The 17270-nt window shown below is 47.5% G+C and overlaps 2 protein-coding genes across 12 annotated transcripts in view; one reads left to right on the forward strand and one right to left on the reverse strand.

Annotated features, from left to right (window-relative positions):
• Positions 1–492: 492 nt before the first annotated feature.
• Positions 493–12540, forward strand: wnt2 (wingless-type MMTV integration site family member 2). Of its 2 annotated transcripts, XM_030365435.1 has the most exons (5): positions 493–1103; positions 1331–1551; positions 5074–5351; positions 6839–7103; positions 10275–12540. In XM_030365435.1, exons 1-5 carry the CDS (start codon positions 1021–1023, stop codon positions 10478–10480), a joined length of 1053 nt encoding a protein of 350 aa, XP_030221295.1. In that variant the 5' UTR covers positions 493–1020; the 3' UTR covers positions 10481–12540. The 2 variants fall into 2 exon arrangements, with proteins under 2 accessions (XP_030221295.1, XP_030221296.1); XM_030365436.1 differs by lacking the exon at positions 493–1103 and having other exon boundaries at positions 1274–1548; positions 5071–5351.
• Positions 12541–13043: 503 nt separating this feature from the next.
• Positions 13044–17270, reverse strand: part of LOC115550424 (suppressor of tumorigenicity 7 protein homolog) — a 35257-nt gene continuing 31030 nt past the window's right edge. For 3 of the 10 annotated variants that reach the window (XM_030365424.1, XM_030365425.1, XM_030365430.1), the window contains 4 exons: positions 17267–17270; positions 17069–17161; positions 14612–14763; positions 13044–13491 (listed from right to left, as the gene is read on the reverse strand). The exon at positions 17267–17270 is cut by the window's right edge and continues 159 nt beyond it. In XM_030365424.1, the coding sequence (XP_030221284.1) occupies positions 13396–13491; positions 14612–14763; positions 17069–17161; positions 17267–17270 (345 nt within the window). In that variant the 3' untranslated portion in view covers positions 13044–13395. The remainder of the gene's footprint in view (positions 13492–14611; positions 14764–17068; positions 17162–17266) is intronic. The other 7 variants (XM_030365429.1, XM_030365426.1, XM_030365433.1 and 4 more) reach the window with 7 other exon arrangements.

Consider the following 17270-nt stretch of genomic DNA (forward strand, 5'->3'; position numbering starts at 1 on the left):
TACGTCGCGACGCACGTCGTTGGCCACTCAGAGAGCTCGACCCTACAGATTTTTTGTCGCGTTCACTGAACTGCGAGGTCAATGGTGGTTCAAATCCTATTCTCTGAAACCATTGAAGCAAATTTTTATCATTTTCTTCCACGGAGATCATGAGGGGGAAATCCAGTTTATCCAATAATCTCATCTCGTCAGACCTTCCCATACATGGAGCAAGATCAAAGCTGGAGGAAATCAAGTGAGACAGACGCTCGGACTGCCAATGTGACTTCAGAAGAAAGCAGCGGATAATCTTATCGAAATGGACGCATAACCTTAAGGTGCGAATTTGGGAGAATCTGGGCATAAACGTTTAAACATCTACAAAACTGATCAGGCTACTCAAGACTTGGGACGTATAGATCGCGGGGGGGAAAAGCATTTACATTAGCAGCGCGTCATGACGCGTTGTTCTGGACGATTTGGCACAGAGAGAACGATTCCTCCGACGCGCTCGCTGCGCGCCGGTTCCTTCCACGACACGTCCGTCTGATTGTTTCTTTTGTTTTTTTATACCGCAGGCGCAGAGGGTTTAATTCCGTCACTTCGTACCACATTCTACACCTTGCCGCTTGGAAGTGGGCCAACCTTGTGTCTGGTGTCAAGCTAGCCTGAACAGATACTTTCAGACAGCTCATTTCTTCACCTCATTCCTGAGACCTGACTGCGCCCACCCCTTGTGTAAGCAATTTAAACCTGATAGCAGATCATCTCTAGCCCGCAAACCGCTTTTAACGTGGGACCAATTGTTAACTCGCATATCTTGGCACGTACTACTATATATATCCTACGCACTGAAGTACAACGATGCCTTACTTTTTTAAAGCGCAGTAGTCTTATGCCGCTTTACTTTCGATAAAACGCTCTTTTTTGGGGGGGCATATCGAGAAGTTAAAAACCCGCCGTCCTGTTTTGGGTTGCGTTTTTATTAGACTAATGGAACTATTAAGTACAGGTGCATACTGTCATTAACTGTGCGGTATTATGAATTTATTACCAAGTGGAATATTTTTTTATTTATCAGTAGCAATGTGCTGGCTGACCTCCCATGTCGATGCGTCTTGGTGGTAAGTATGAGTCACAGTCACCTACAACAACCACCACACACAGTGCGCAAAGACCGTCTCAATGTAGGCCGAACTCCGATCACGTGTGGGGGGAAGGAAACGTCTGCTTTAATTTTTAGCTATAGCTTTGCCATACAGCATCAACCGTAAAAAGAAAAATATCGCATCATTTATAGGCTACATGGTTTCAATATTTACTCTTGTAACCCATCTTCTTCTGCGTGCAGGTACATGGGCACCATCGGATCGCAGGTGATGTGCGACAACATCCCCGGGCTGGTGAACAAGCAGCGACAGCTGTGCCGCCAGCATCCCAAAGTCATGCAGGCCATCGGGGCCGGGATGAAGGACTGGATCGCAGAGTGCCAGTACCAGTTTAAAAACCACCGCTGGAACTGCCAGACCATGGCGAGGGACCACAACCTTTTCGGACGGCTCCTGCTACGCAGTAAGTGGTGCAATGTTGATTTTTGCTCCGATTCACTTTTATATAAAATAACTCTGCGTTCGAGAGGGGGAAAAAGCAGCTAGGCGTATGTGAACTAGTAGGCTATATACCAATGTCATGTTTTCATTGTATATTAGCGCATATAATTAAGACGGGCCAGCTCCTGCATGCCACTGTGCATTTGCCAAACTTGTATGAGCAAACAAGCCATAGACGTGCGTGAATCAATAGGAATATGGCTTGTTGCCTTGGTCTGTACTCATAAGTTTGGCAAAGGCTGGCAAACCAAAGTTGGCCTACATGTCATTTTTTTAATCTTCGCCCTTTCGTCGCATTCCATACATGGTAGGCTATCATTTTACAGTGCTGCATTTATCAATTTGACGGAGTCGCTCTGTCACTCACTGCAACCGATCGGTAGCCTCTAGAGCTTCAGCTAGTGATGTGTGATTCATAAACGATTCGACCAAAAATAACGAATATGTTTTGCAATCCGATTCTTAGGCCATTATGATTCGTGAGTGGATCGTTAATTCGTTGTTTGATTTGCACATGCGTATCACTTGGACCCTTTGTCGATGTGGTGTTTACATGTGTTCACTTAAGTACCTCAGACATTGTTTATTCAATTGCGAAAGTAAACCTAATAATGGCAATTTATATGAAAATGAGTGTTGGATATATCGTGCACTGTTTGTATACTTTTCTGCTTAAAAAACAATTTTAATGTAAACCCCCTACGTCTTCGCTGTCAACACTATTCACCCATGAACGAGATCCGAGTCCGAAAAAGATCCGATCTTCGCATCACCAGCTCCCGCATGCATTTGACAACGGTGGTCTAGGCAGAGCAGTAAACTGTCAAATTAGACGTGTCACTTTCCAGCCCCCCTCCTTCCCTTACTAAGCCTCTATGCCTCTAACGACGTGTTATAACAAGCCTGGTCTCTTTTAATGCCACTGGAAGACCCTATATAGCACCGACGGACTGGTGTTCCACTCCCAGGCCCTTTACATTAACCTGCAGGGCGGAACTTCCAACTGGTCCGTTTCATCTGGGTCCCTAATCAGCCGTGCGGTATTTGGACCTCCCTGCCTGAGCCTGGTTCTGTCACACGGCATTAGCAAGTAGCGGAGACATTACCCACACACGGAGGCAGCTCTCATGAGCTCCTCAACGTCAATTCCGTCGGACTAACTTCAAACATTTGCAAAGTACTTTTCTGCCTCCGGTGCCACGCTCTCTCTAGGCAAAATACTAAAAGTTAGGGTTATTTTAAAACACTGGTAATATTTAGTTGTTAATGGGACGAGCTGCAGATATATGTAGACAGTTATCTTTGGAGAAAAGGTTAGGGCTCTCACGGTGACAGGTTAGAGTCGGCTGTTGTTAATTGACTTAAAGCATATTGGGCGCTCTCACGGTCTTAAAGTAGGCCCTCAATGAGTTGGTAACCTGTGTAGTGACCCATGGAAGATCTATATAGTGACCACAACTCTGAACTCTGGATAGTCATGTGTTCCCATTCCTTTAAGTTTAATTAATCTAACACAACATATTGTGGATAAATAATTCTGTAGTTTGTTAGTGATATGTGAACAATCGCTTTCTCCCGTGTTCAATGCTAGGTTTGGTTAAAGCTTGTGTTTAATTTGGTCGGAATGAATCCTAGGTTGAGTTGGATCTTCAGTCCCTCTGTCACTGCAACAAAGACATATCTGAATGCCTGCTATTGGCATGAACTGGTTGAACTTTGTCTGTAATGCTGCCATTTGTACCTTTTGTTTTGCCCCCATCCATTCAAAATCATAAGTGTTTATTCAGTTTTTATGGCCCAGAGTTGGAAACTTTCTAGAGGTAGGCCTAGACAATGTCCTAGATCTCAGCCCAACTTAATTAAGCAGCTCATGGATCTCAAGACAGCAAAAGGTGCTTTCTGAACAGCCAAATCACCCTAAGAGCTGCTGTACAATTGTTTTGTTTCCCAATTGCTCATATTAGGTTAGATGTATTAATGATATTAAATGTATTAAATGTATTATTATTATTATTATTATTATTATTATTATTATTATTATATAGAATAAAAAGGTGTGGGTGTGACGAGCTGTCAGAAGCCGATTTGAAAATCTGCCTCATCTGACATCACAAGTGGGCGTGTCCAGCTAGATGTATGACGGTCCCGGATAGATGAGCAACGTTTGTTAAAGTCCGGCTGGTAGACTGATCTATCCATCATACATCTAGGTAGACATGCCAACTTGTGATGTCACTAAAACACAGGAAAGGGCAGATGTTTTTTAAACGGCTTGTAACGGCTAATCCCCCTCAGTCCTGGTGGTATAATACGGGACCTTTGAAGACGCCATAACTAAAGTACGGCATGTCTTAATACCCCTAACGAAGGGTCTTTCCACTGTTCATGTGTAATTATTAAGTATTTATTCTGTAGTGAAGGACCTAGGCGTGTAGATTTATGCCCTTATGGCGTGACATTGTAAGCACTGTGATTTTTTTAATTTATTTTATGTATGTATGCATTGCTGGACACTTTATACACTTAATTTTATTATTGCATCTTTCTATATTCCATGGGCTGCTGTAACAAGTGAATTTATCATGTATTGGATGAACTAAAGTTCTTATCTTATCTCTTATCTTCACGTGTTCGTAGGGCTGCTCGATTATGGAAAAAAATCATAATCATGATTATTTTGGTCAGTATTGAAATCACGATTATTCAAACGATTATTTTTGGGTTTGAAAACATGATGTATTTATTTAGCATGTCTGTCAAATTTTTTTTTTTGTAACTGAGAACTTTGAAATTTCGCCTTAAAGAAATACATAAAATAGTCCAAAAGAAAATGATCAAATCTAAAATAATGTACAGATATGTATACAGCAGGTGTTCTTCACTTTCTATAAAACATTTAATGAAAAGAATAAATAATTATAATCGAAACCTTGATTATATTCGTTTTTTGAACGTTTCACGCTAAGATCACTATCGCGATCAAAATGAGATTAATGGCGCAGCCCTACGTCATGTGACCCTACCTCTACTCAACAAACCCCGCCCCCAGCAGGCAGCCCTACGTCATGTGACCCTACCCCTACTCAACAAACCCCGCCCCCAGCAGGCAGCCCTACGTCATGTGACCCTACCCCTACTCAACAAACCCCGCCCCCAGCAGGCAGCCCTACGTCATGTGACCCTACCCCTACTCAACAAACCCCGCCCCCAGCAGGCAGCCCTACGTCATGTGACCCTACCCCTACTCAACAAACCCCGCCCCCAGCAGGCAGCCCTACGTCATGTGACCCTACCCCTACTCAACAAACCCCGCCCCAAGCAGGCAGCCCTACGTCATGTGACCCTACCCCTACTCAACAAACCCCGCCCCCAGCAGGCAGCCCTACGTCATGTGACCCTACCACTACTCAACAAACCCCGCTCCCAGCAGGCAGCCCTACGTCATGTGACCCTACCCCTACTCAACAAACCCCGCCCCCAGCAGGCAGCCGGGAGGCGGCCTTCGTGTACGCCGTGTCCTCGGCGGGCGTGGTCCACGCCCTGGCCCGCGCCTGCAGCGGAGGCCAGCTGGACTCCTGCTCCTGCGACCCCACCAAGAAGGGCTCGTCACGGGACGCCCAGGGCGCCTTCGACTGGGGCGGCTGCAGCGACCACGTGGAGCACGCCGTGCGCTTCAGCCAGGCCTTCGTGGACGCCAAGGAGCGGGCGGAGCGGGATGCCCGCGCCCTCATGAACCTCCACAACAACCGCGCCGGACGCAAGGTAGGCATGAACCTCCCGACCACCGCACCGCCCCAAGGTAGGCATGAACCTCCCGACCACCGCACCGCCCCAAGGTAGGCATGAACCTCCACAACAACCGCGCCGGACGCAAGGTAGGCATGAACCTCCAGACCACCGCACCGCCCCAAGGTAGGCATGAACCTCCCGACCACCGCACCGCCCCAAGGTAGGCATGAACCTCCCGACCACCGCACCGCCCCAAGGTAGGCATGAACCTCCCGACCACCGTACCGGACGCAAGGTAGGCATGAACCTCCAGACCACCGCACCGCCCCAAGGTAGGCATGAACCTCCAGACCACCGTACCGCCCCAAGGTAGGCATGAACCTCCCGACCACCGCACCGCCCCAAGGTAGGCATGAACCTCCAGACCACCGCATCGCCCCAAGGTAGGCATGAACCTCCAGACCACCGTACCGCCCCAAGGTAGGCATGAACCTCCCGACTCAACACGTTGACACGTTGCGTCAACGTGGGAACATAAGCCTTAAGGAGTGCTCTTGGATGAGTGCGATGGCGGGGGAACGGTGTTCACCGTACTGCTCTGACCGGTTGTATCCCCAGTGGTCACGGTGAAAGTTGAAACAGTCCCGGTCAATCATCACCCAGAATCATCCCCTGGGCATTAGGGGAGACGCGTGTACAGCTCAGGGTGCCCTAGGGGCTGACTGGTTTCCTTAAGGAGACTAGTGTCCATAATGTAGGCTGCTGAGGAGACTAGTGTCTATAATGTAGGCTGCTTAGGAGACTAGTGTCTATAATGTAGGCTGCTTAGGAGACTAGTGTCCATAATGTAGGCTGCTGGAGACTAGTGTCTATAATTAGCAATTATTCGCTTATTGTTTTAGTATAAACTACGCGTGAGCACTCCATAAATAAACAAGATAACACTTTTTGCTGGTATTTATTTGTTTTTATAAGTGGTTTATTTGCTGCAAAGCGACATTTTGCGATTAAAAGAATATCCTCAATCATGGAGCTGGGGTGGTAGGAGGCTGACGTGCAGCACATGGTGGGAGGGTGACGTGCAGCACATGGTAGGAGGCTGACGTGCAGCACATGGTAGGAGGGTGACGTGCAGCACATGGTGGGAGGGTGACGTGCAGCACATGGTGGGAGGCTGACGTGCAGCACATGGTGGGAGGCTGACGTGCAGCACATGGTGGGAGGCTGACGTGCAGCACATGGTGGGAGGCTGACGTGCAGCACATGGTAGGAGGCTGACGTGCAGCACATGGTAGGAGGCTGACGTGCAGCACATGGTAGGAGGGTGACGTGCAGCACATGGTGGGAGGCTGACGTGCAACACATGGTGGGAGGCTGACGTGCAGCACATGGTGGGAGGCTGACGTGCAGCACATGGTGGGAGGCTGACGTGCAGCACATGGTAGGAGGCTGACGTGCAGCACATGGTAGGAGGCTGACGTGCAGCACATGGTCCTAGTCCTTCTGTCTCCGCCCTGCAGGCGGTGAAGCGCTTCATGACCCTGGAGTGCAAGTGTCACGGCGTGAGCGGCTCCTGCAGTCTGAGGACGTGCTGGCTGGCCCTGGCCGACTTCCGGCTGACCGGGGACCACCTGCGGAGGCGCTACAACGGCGCCGTCCAGGTGGCGGTCGACCAGTACGGGGCAGGCTTCACGGCGGCACACGCGCACCTCAAGCGGCCCGGCAAGAACGACCTGGTGTACCTGGAGGACTCGCCGGACTACTGCGTACGCAGCTTTGAGTCAGGTAGGCCTACTGTACATGCAGCGCTGAACATGCGTGTCCTGGGTTCTTTGTTCTGCTAGTCCCTGCCTGATCCTGATCCCTTCTGCTCTCCCTCGGACCCACGGTTCATTGTGTGTTTCGGTCTTTTTCAATGTCTGTCACACACGCTCGCTCTCTTTCTCTGCCGAGGTTTAAAGGGGTTTATTGGCCTGGAAAAGGGACATTTAAGCCCCTTGCAGTGTTACCCGGCAATGTTCCTGAACATTTCCTGCATGGGGTCATGTGTGAGTGGGAACAGGGCTGGATATCCTGGCTAATACACTGGTGATGTCATGATCAGGAACTGGTCCCATGTCCGGGTCAGTGCTGGTATGGCTGCGTTGTGATGGAAGCAGGGAAATTGCTGGGAAAGGCACGTGAAGAGTCGTCTGACCTGCGACACATTTAAAGTAAGGCTTCTGAACCAATCAAAAGACTCCACTGATGACGCATTTGATTCCGTTAACGTTAGGGATTCACCGAAATCAAAATTCTTCGCCGAAAGCCGAAACCGAATACCTAATGTGGCTTTTGCTGTCTTTCATTAATTTTGCTTTAATTTTTCACGAATTGCATAAATCAAACAATTAATGTCCTTTATAAACTTTTTTGTCTTGCTTTTCAATAAAAAAAATCAATTACAAATTTGATACAAAATATTTATTTAATACTGAACGTTTTCTAACATTCCAGCAGACCTTATAGCAAGAATATAAGAACAATGTACCTTTGAATAAATGAGTAAAACATTTTTTTTTTTTTTTGGGGGGTTTTATCAAAAATAAAAATGTTCGGTGTATTTTTTTCGGGCGAAGGTGTGTTTGTGTGTGTTTGTAGGGTTTCTGTCTTTGCCGTTTGTGTGTGTGTGTGTGTGTGTGTAGGGTTTTTGTCTTTGCCGTGTGTGTGTGTGTAGTACGTGTGAGTTCAGAGGTTGTAGTTGGGAGCAGAGGTTGTGTGGTGATCAGGTATCAGTCGGTTTAAGGCCCATTACACACTTGAGTCGAATGAAACCTGAGAGCACATGCACTCTAACATAAATCAACCCAGTAGCGCGCGCACGCACGCACGCACGCACACACGCACGCACGCACACACACAGAGACAGACAGAACTGCTTTAAAGGGTTCCTCGTTTAAACGTCCTGACCATCTTGTGTGAGAGACACTGTCTCACACACAAGGTCTGAGACAGTGTTCTCAATCCTCCCCCAATTAGCCAACTACTGTACGCAGACGGTGCCTCGACCAAGCAAGTCCCTGCTCTGGGGCATCCATTTAAAAGACCCTCCGGAACCAGGCTGGGGGGCCCTGGGAGGCTGGGGGGCCTCTGGGCACCGGTGCATCACAGCCCCAGCAGGCTGAACAGGGGGCATGCGCTATGTTAAACACTGCCCTCTCTTCCTTTGTTGGCCCCTTTATGAACCGATTCCCTCCCTCCCATTCTGTCTCTGAGATAGAGACTCCCACCTTAAATAACCCAGGCTCCTGCTCCTTCTCCCTCACACACAGTACACTGCATTGGAAGGAGCAGGTGAACCGGCCCCTCAACACCTCTGAACCGCAAACATTCAATCACTCTCACCGGGGGGGGGGCCCGGCCCGACGGAGGGGGGGCCGACAGAGGGGGGGGGGGCAGCCAGCGAGTGTTTTATCAATTAACCCGCACGCCAGCGAGTCAGGTGCTACACTCATCCTTCTGCGCCCTGTCAGCCTAATCCAATGAGCAGACGAGAGAGAGAGAGAGAGAGAGAGAGAGACGCCATGATGTCACCCCTAGCAGTGCAGCATACCGTGGATGACGGACAGGTTTGTTGCCAAGATGGGCGGGGCTTAGATCATGCCCAGACATATAATAGAGAGCGAGACAGAGAGTTCACAAAGACAGCTTGAAAGTAAATATCAAGGAATTCCACCTCATTGGAATTTGATGTTTTACGTGTCACTTCAGAAAAGGTTTACCCGAGTGAACATAAACACCTGCTGACAGGCAATTCACAGAATAAATAATTACTCTTAACAGGCTGGGAAAACTTCGTTGCCGTCTTTCTAAAACAGGGGAATATGTGTTGCGCCCAGGGACTGATACTTGCCTAAAATCAGTGTAGAGGCCAGTACAGTATCAGGACCCTCCTCAGGGTGTGTGTGTGTTTGTGTGTGTGTACGCGCGTCGCAACAGGCGCCAAATATAAAATACCCAGCCGATGAAGAGCGGAGGCCTGGGTGAAAGCTCCTTTCATCATTCTCTCATCTATCTCTCTCCACAACTCATCATTCTACCTCCCCCCCTTCCCTCTCCTCTCCACCTTAACCACGCTGCTCCTCCCTCCCCTTCCCTCTCCTCAACCTTATCCCCACTGCTTCACCCTTGTCTCAAAATATCAAAAGGTATCTAAAGATTGATAGTCTAAATGTTTTATATGTTTCGACCAATCATGTTGCTGGAGGCGTGGTTACAAGTGAAGTCATTGGCTAACAGAAATTCGGCCTGCGGTATTACAACGTAAAAATAGAATGTCTTTAAAGGTTTCAAATCAAGCCTGTGTTGACATACACAGATTGAAATCAGGTTTGTTCTTCGGTGTAATATCTCCGTACACTGACCTGTAGCCACACCACATGGCTCCTGTTCCCTGAGCTTTATCTAATCTACCTTTATCTGTGGCGTCTCCTCTTCTCTCGGTTTATTCTTCTATCCTCTCCATACTTTTCTCCAACCTCACCCTGGTCACAGCCATGGCTGGCTCCTGTCCAGTCAACTTGGGATGCGGTTGTTTGCAACACGTGTATGAAACCTATTGTGTGTGGATGTAAGACCAGCAGAGGAAGGTGAAACTACAATATATCGCTGTTGGTACCGTAAAGATGTTCATAGAAGCAGGTGCCAAGCACTTCAGATTGCTAGTTTAACCCATTGCCTGTATATCACAAAGATAGCTAGGATAGGAAGATACACAATGCAAAGTACTATTTTTAAGTGCCAGGATGTACATGCATACGATAAGTGTTTACACCACACCCTCCTTCTCCAAAGCCAAGACAGGCTTATTTAATGACGGTTAAGCAGGTCTCATCGAGGGGTAATATTTAACACGGGCCGCCTCTGATATCCCCAACGGTCTCATGTCATCCTCTCTCTCCCTCCCTCTCTCTCCAGGGTCCCTCGGGACGGGCGGGCGGGTGTGCAACAGGACGTCCCGTGGCGTGGACAGCTGTGAGGTCATGTGCTGTGGGCGGGGCTACGACACGTCGCGCGTTAGCCGCACCACCAAGTGTGAGTGCAAGTTCCATTGGTGCTGCGCCGTGCACTGCCAAGACTGCCACCTGCAGGTCGACCTGCACACCTGCAAGGGGCAGACGTGACCCCGTCCCCAGCCCCAACGCCCAGTTCTGTCAGCCAATCAGAGCTCTCCTTCAAGATGATGACTGGAGCTGGAATCTTCTTAAAAAATCCAGTCTTGCGTCTGGTAACTCTGCACACGTGTCAGGTTCTTACGCTTCATTGTGTGGGGGCGTCACATAACACACCTAATATATCAGTATGCTAGCTCCATGTTTATTACTGGCATGGGAGACTGACTATAAAAAGGCCTCAGGCTTTTGAAAGCGGGACAGGTTTTAAACAGACAGTAATGAGATAATGATGTGATGATGAGTACACCAAGGATGGAGGAATTCCATTGAGATTGGTCATCTCTATTCGTTGTCAGAGGGCATGTTGAGGTGAACTCTGTCCTTAGTAGATGGACCCAGTACTCACCACTCTGCCAGTTCTGCCACGCCCGACTCACCTTATTTAATGTAGAAATAGAAATGTGAGTCTCGGTTCTGTATCGGGTAACATCATTACTATCCAAGCTTCAAAGGTCAAACTAGTTGAGTATTAAGCAGAGTATGTAGCGTGTCAATCTCCTTCTAATGTTACATAATTGCACCTGTTGATGTTTTGTATTAACACATTCATATATACTCTGTAGTTCTGTTCTTCCAAGTCGGTCACTGAAGCACTTACCCTTGTATCCGGGAGCACTTCTTACATTTTGGGTTGGGAGAAAAACTTGCAGACAAAGAACATTATGAACACCGGACTGATTTGTGTGTGTGAAGATCTCATCCAAGCGGACATGTTTCTGGACTGTTATCCAGGACCCTGTTGCTGTGTAGTGCAGAGGGGAGATAGTGAGCAGTCTGAACATGTCATTAGCAGAGGACAGACCAGCGCGCTGCCGAGTTCATTCACAATTCCCCTTTCAACTCCCCGTGGGTGTTAGTTTCCCCTTTTCATGGCTCAGAAGCCAGCAGGAGACCTTGACTACGTTTCATGTTTGTCAACAGATGTGTTGGCGGTTTGCGAGCATGTTGCATTCGTGCCACGGTGGCCTGTCCACTCATAAACACATCTTAGACACCTGGAACGCATGTTCTTCTGGTTTCACAACATCGGAACAATCCCAAATTTAATTTGGAGACCAAAGTGATTTTTGAGGGGGCAGGAATTGGTTCGTAACACTGCACATATGCAACACTCAATGAAAACACATGTATGGAAATCCCTGAATCACCCAGGAAGCCAAATGGTTTCTAATTACCAAATATTGCGATGGTTTGGCCAATGCTTATCATAAGCAGTGGTACAGAAAACAGAACCAAGGGTATGAATGGGTGACCGTTCTGAGCGATGTTTGTTTTAGAAAGCTTGTAAGACTATCTTTCGTCCTATGTGGTCTACTGTTGGCCAATGGCAGTCCCTACTTTGGTTTCATTGTATTTATTTACTCCCAAGTAATGGGAAAAATGTGGATTCCAAACGTATCCTAAACCTTGTCCAGGCTGCGGGAGCATTTAAAGGGTTATGCGATGCAATTCTAGTCCTCAGTCATCTCCTTGCTTACAAAAGCAAAGGAGATGACGGTCAGGCTTAACCTGCAGTGGGACATTTATGAGTCAGGTTCCACTGGCAAATGGGACTTGATCAGCTTAATGAAATTAGCCCCACATTATTAATTCTGATCGAATAACATTGGGGAGAGATTGGCTTGATCATCATTAAACACAGCATTCTGTTGCCTCTTAACAGAATGAATTATTTTTATGACATTGTAACAGGATAGCTGTGATCATTGCCTAACCGCTTGAAGTGAGTCATTCAGATCACCTGTGCTTAAAGGATGTATTCACCAGTACCAAACAGGTTGTGCATTTCTGAAAATGGTGAAACCCACAATACCATTAGGTAGATCAATTACAATGTGCATTGTAATCTCAGTAATACTGATTATTTAACATTATGCTCTTATCCACAGATTTATTGTACAAGTGAAATGTATACATTTTAGCAAATTAAATGTAGTTTAACGAACCAGTGACCTAAGTATTAAAGCCAACACTTCCACCAATCCTGACCAGACAACCCAAGAGTTCCCTACTAAACACTTTATTTTTTATCCCAAGATTCCAGACGTGTCAATCTGCTGCCCTCAACTGGTGATCCAGCAGATTACACTCAACGGCCCAAGAGAACATAACCTTAAAAGATCCACCGTTTATGGGCCACCAATGAGCCTAATATCAATTCACTGCAATGTATTTCTCAGGTTGGATTGTGCTCACCTGATCATGAGAGGATGTCGTCAGGTCTTTATTCAGTTGGGAGGGAGGTCAGGATGGTGAGGATCCCACCAGTGAAATCAAGATTCAGCAAAGGAAAACCTTTAACAGATCTATAGACTGAGGTTATTTGAGCTCTTAAATTCAAACGTTTTCTGGGGCTTTAACACCAGTCCCTGTGGTGGTGTTTTGTGTGTGGGGGGGGGGGGGGGGGGGGACACATTGCACAACAGACCACACAGTAGGCCAGCTGACCCAGAAGATTCACCCTTGTTGGTTTCGTGTACAAACCTGCTTCAGAATGACCACGGGCGTTGTAGAAGCTTGCAGTAAAACAGTCCTTTATTGTACTTTTTTGTTTCTTTCCATGTTTTAAAGATGGCAATTCGCTCGCCTCTTTTTGTACAACAAACGGCTTTACAAGAGATCCACGTCCCCCGAAATGGCAAACATAACAAATAAAAATTCCAAAACTATTCTGAATTCTGTTTTCTTTATTTCATTTGAATCCCTTCTCTCTCCAGCAGTGGCTTTGTCTCCTGTCCTGTTTATTGGCACAAAGTTGTGTCAGTCCAGTCCCAGACGGCGCTAGGGCCATCAGTTTGTCCGTCTGTCTGTCGGCTCCTCTAGGCCCGCCATCAGTCCGTCCGTCTGTCGGCTCCTCAGGGCGTCTAGATGCGGGTGAGCTGGTGCCACAGACTGGAGGGCAGGAGGCTCTCCACCTTCTCCATGATGAAGTTGAGGGGAGCGAATAAAGTACTCAGGAACTGGTGGAAAAGATGGAAAGAAAATCAAGTTAGAGAACAATTACACTGTTCCAAGCAGGATAAGAACATGATTATGGAACAGAAACTAGGGAGGCCCAAACCCATTCCTCGGGTTCGCTCAGAACTGCAAACATGGCAAACAAGAGAAAATGGAGGAGGAATCCTCTTCTATAATAAAGACTTGGTAAAGGACAACAGAAGAGACCCAGGTACACATCCTGCTAGCTGGCAACAACACTGAAAGAGAGACAGAACTACAGGCAGAGAGACAGAACTACAGGCAGAGAGACAGAACTACAGGCAGAGAGACAGAACTACAGGCAGGGAGACAGAACTACAGGCAGAAAGACAGAACTACAGGCAGAGAGACAGAACTACAGGCAGAGAGACAGAACTACAGGCATAGACACAGAACTACAGGCAGAGACAGAACTACAGGCAGAGACAACTACAGGCAGAGAGACAGAACTACCAGCAGAGAGACAGAACTACAGGCAGAGGGACAGAACTACAGGCAGAGGGACAGAACTACAGGCAGAGAGACAGAACTACAGGCAGAGAGACAGAACTACAGGCAGGGAGACAGAACTACAGGCAGGGAGACAGAACTACAGGCAGAGAGACAGAACTACAGGCAGAGAGACAGAACTACAGGCAGAGAGACAGAACTACAGGCAGAGAGACAGAACTACAGGCAGAGGGACAGAACTACAGGCAGGGAGACTGAACTACAGGCAGAGAGACTGAACTACAGGCAGAGACAGAACTACAGGCAGAGAGACAGAACTACAGGCAGGGAGACAGAACTACAGGCAGAGAGACAGAACTACAGGCAGAGAGACAGAACTACAGGCAGAGAGACAGAACTACAGGCAGAGAGACAGAACTACAGGCAGAGAGACAGAACTACAGGCAGAGGGACAGAACTACAGGCAGAGACAGAACTACAGGCAGGGAGACAGAACTACAGGCAGAGGGACAGAACTACAGGCAGGGAGACAGAACTACAGGCAGAGGGACAGGACTACAGGCAGAGACAGAACTACAGGCAGAGAGACAGAACTACAGGCAGAGACAGAACTAAAGGCAGGGAGACAGAACTACAGGCAGAGACACTCACAGCCTTGGCGAAGACGCCCATGAGCTCTGGGAACTGGTGTGTGAGCAGCGCCAGCATGGCAGTGAAGGAGCAGAGGCCGGCCGTGAACAGGATGAAGAAGGGCAGCTCCTTCTTGGGGTAGACTGACACCTCGTGGAATACTGCTTCCACACATGAACACACGCACGCACAAACGAGACACACACACACAGAGGCACAAAGAAATACATTTAGATGCTTCTTTTCATGGGCTGGTCACAGGCTTTTCATTGAAATGTGACCACGGTAACAGCTTACAACACAACCCAATCCCTGGTGGCCCCATTACTGTGGTTGTTATCCAGTGGGCCAGTTCAAAGGAACATAAGGGAATGCCCTCGATATGCAGATACTCATAACGTCACCTTTGAATCTCTAACAAGGACTTCAACCAGGAAGTATACACTACCATTCAAAAGTTTGGGGTCACCCAGACAATTTCATGTTTTCCATGATACCTCACACTTTAATTCATCGAATGAGTTGCAAAATGAAGAGAAAATATAGTCAAGGCATTGACGAGGTTGGAAATAATGATTTTGTCCGTACGTAGCCTAAAACAATTCGTAATTAATCTTGAAATGGTTGCTCAACTTTGCAAATAAACAGCAAGAGACACTAGAGGCGAATGGACGAGTATACAGGTGAGTCATACAGGTGAGACCTCCATCTATAAGTGTCATACAGGCGAGTCCTCCATCTAGAAGTGTCATACAGGTGAGTCCTCCATCTAGAAGTGTCACACAGGTGAGTCCTCCATCTATAGGTGTCTTACAGGTGAGTCCTCCATCTATAGGTGTCATACAGGTGAGTCCTCCATCTAGAAGTGTCATACAGGTGAGTCCTCCATCTATAGGTGTCATACAGGTGAGTCCTCCATCTAGAAGTGTCATACAGGTGAGTCCTCCATCTAGAAGTGTCATACAGGTGAGTCCTCCATCTATAAGTGTCATAAAGGTGAGTCCTCCATCTAGAAGAGTCATACAGGTGAGTCCTCCATCTATAGGTGACTTACAGGTGAGTCCTCCATCTATAGGTGTCATACAGGTGAGTCCTCCATCTGTAAGAGTCCTACAGATGAGTCCTCCATCTAGAAGTGTCATATAGGTGAGTCCTCCATCTATAAGTGTCATACAGGCGAGTCCTCCATCTATAGGTGTCATACAGGTGAGTCCTCCATCTAGAAGTGTCATACAGGTGAGTCCTCCATCTAGAAGTGTCATACAGGTGAGTCCTCCATCTAGAAGTGTCATACAGGTGAGTCCTCCTGGCTCCATCTAGAAGTGTCATACAGGTGAGTCCTCCATCTATAGGTGTCATACAGGTGAGTCCTCAATCTATAGGTGTCATACAGGTGAGTCCTCCATCTAGAAGTTTCATACAGGTGAGTCCTCCATCTAGAAGTGTCTTACAGGTGAGTCCTCCATCTAGAAGTGTCTTACAGGTGAGTCCTCCATCTATAAGTGTCTTACAGTTGAGTCCTCCATCTATAAGTGTCATACAGGTGAGTCCTCCATCTATAGGTGTCATACAGGTGAGTCCTCCATCTATAGGTGTCATACAGGTGAGTCCTCCATCTAGAAGTGTCATACAGGTGAGTCCTCCATCTAGAAGTGTCTTACAGGTGAGTCCTCCATCTATAAGTGTCTTACAGTCGAGTCCTCCATCTATAAGTGTCATACAGGTGAGTCCTCCATCTATAGGTGACTTACAGGTGAGTCCTCCATCTATAGGTGTCATACAGGTGAGTCCTCCATCTGTAAGAGTCCTACAGATGAGTCCTCCATCTAGAAGTGTCATATAGGTGAGTCCTCCATCTATAAGTGTCATACAGGCGAGTCCTCCATCTATAGGTGTCATACAGGTGAGTCCTCCATCTAGAAGTGTCATACAGGTGAGTCCTCCATCTAGAAGTGTCATACAGGTGAGTCCTCCATCTAGAAGTGTCATACAGGTGAGTCCTCCTGGCTCCATCTAGAAGTGTCATACAGGTGAGTCCTCCATCTATAGGTGTCATACAGGTGAGTCCTCAATCTATAGGTGTCATACAGGTGAGTCCTCAATCTATAGGTGTCATACAGGTGAGTCCTCCATCTAGAAGTTTCATACAGGTGAGTCCTCCATCTAGAAGTGTCTTACAGGTGAGTCCTCCATCTATAAGTGTCTTACAGTTGAGTCCTCCATCTATAAGTGTCATACAGGTGAGTCCTCCATCTATAGGTGTCATACAGGTGAGTCCTCCATCTATAGGTGTCATACAGGTGAGTCCTCCATCTAGAAGTGTCATACAGGTGAGTCCTCCATCTAGAAGTGTCTTACAGGTGAGTCCTCCATCTATAAGTGTCTTACAGTCGAGTCCTCCATCTATAAGTGTCATACAGGTGAGTCCTCCATCTATAGGTGTCTTACAGGTGAGTCCTCCATCTATAAGTGTCTTACTTGGTAGCAGCTCTCTGTCGGCCGTCTCTGTACAGATGGGGTAGGGGTAGAAGAGATGACCCTTCTCTAGGGGGTACGGGATCATTCTGAAGGCTGTGGGGGCGCACACACACACACACACAGGTATGAATGCATGGCTCGGTGCCCTAGCGGTGCCATGTGTGTATCGTGGGTGTGTATATATATCTCTGTATCTACATGA

This window comes from Gadus morhua, chromosome 9 (assembly GCF_902167405.1).
Source record: "Gadus morhua chromosome 9, gadMor3.0, whole genome shotgun sequence".
Classification (NCBI taxonomy): Eukaryota; Metazoa; Chordata; class Actinopteri; order Gadiformes; family Gadidae; genus Gadus; species Gadus morhua.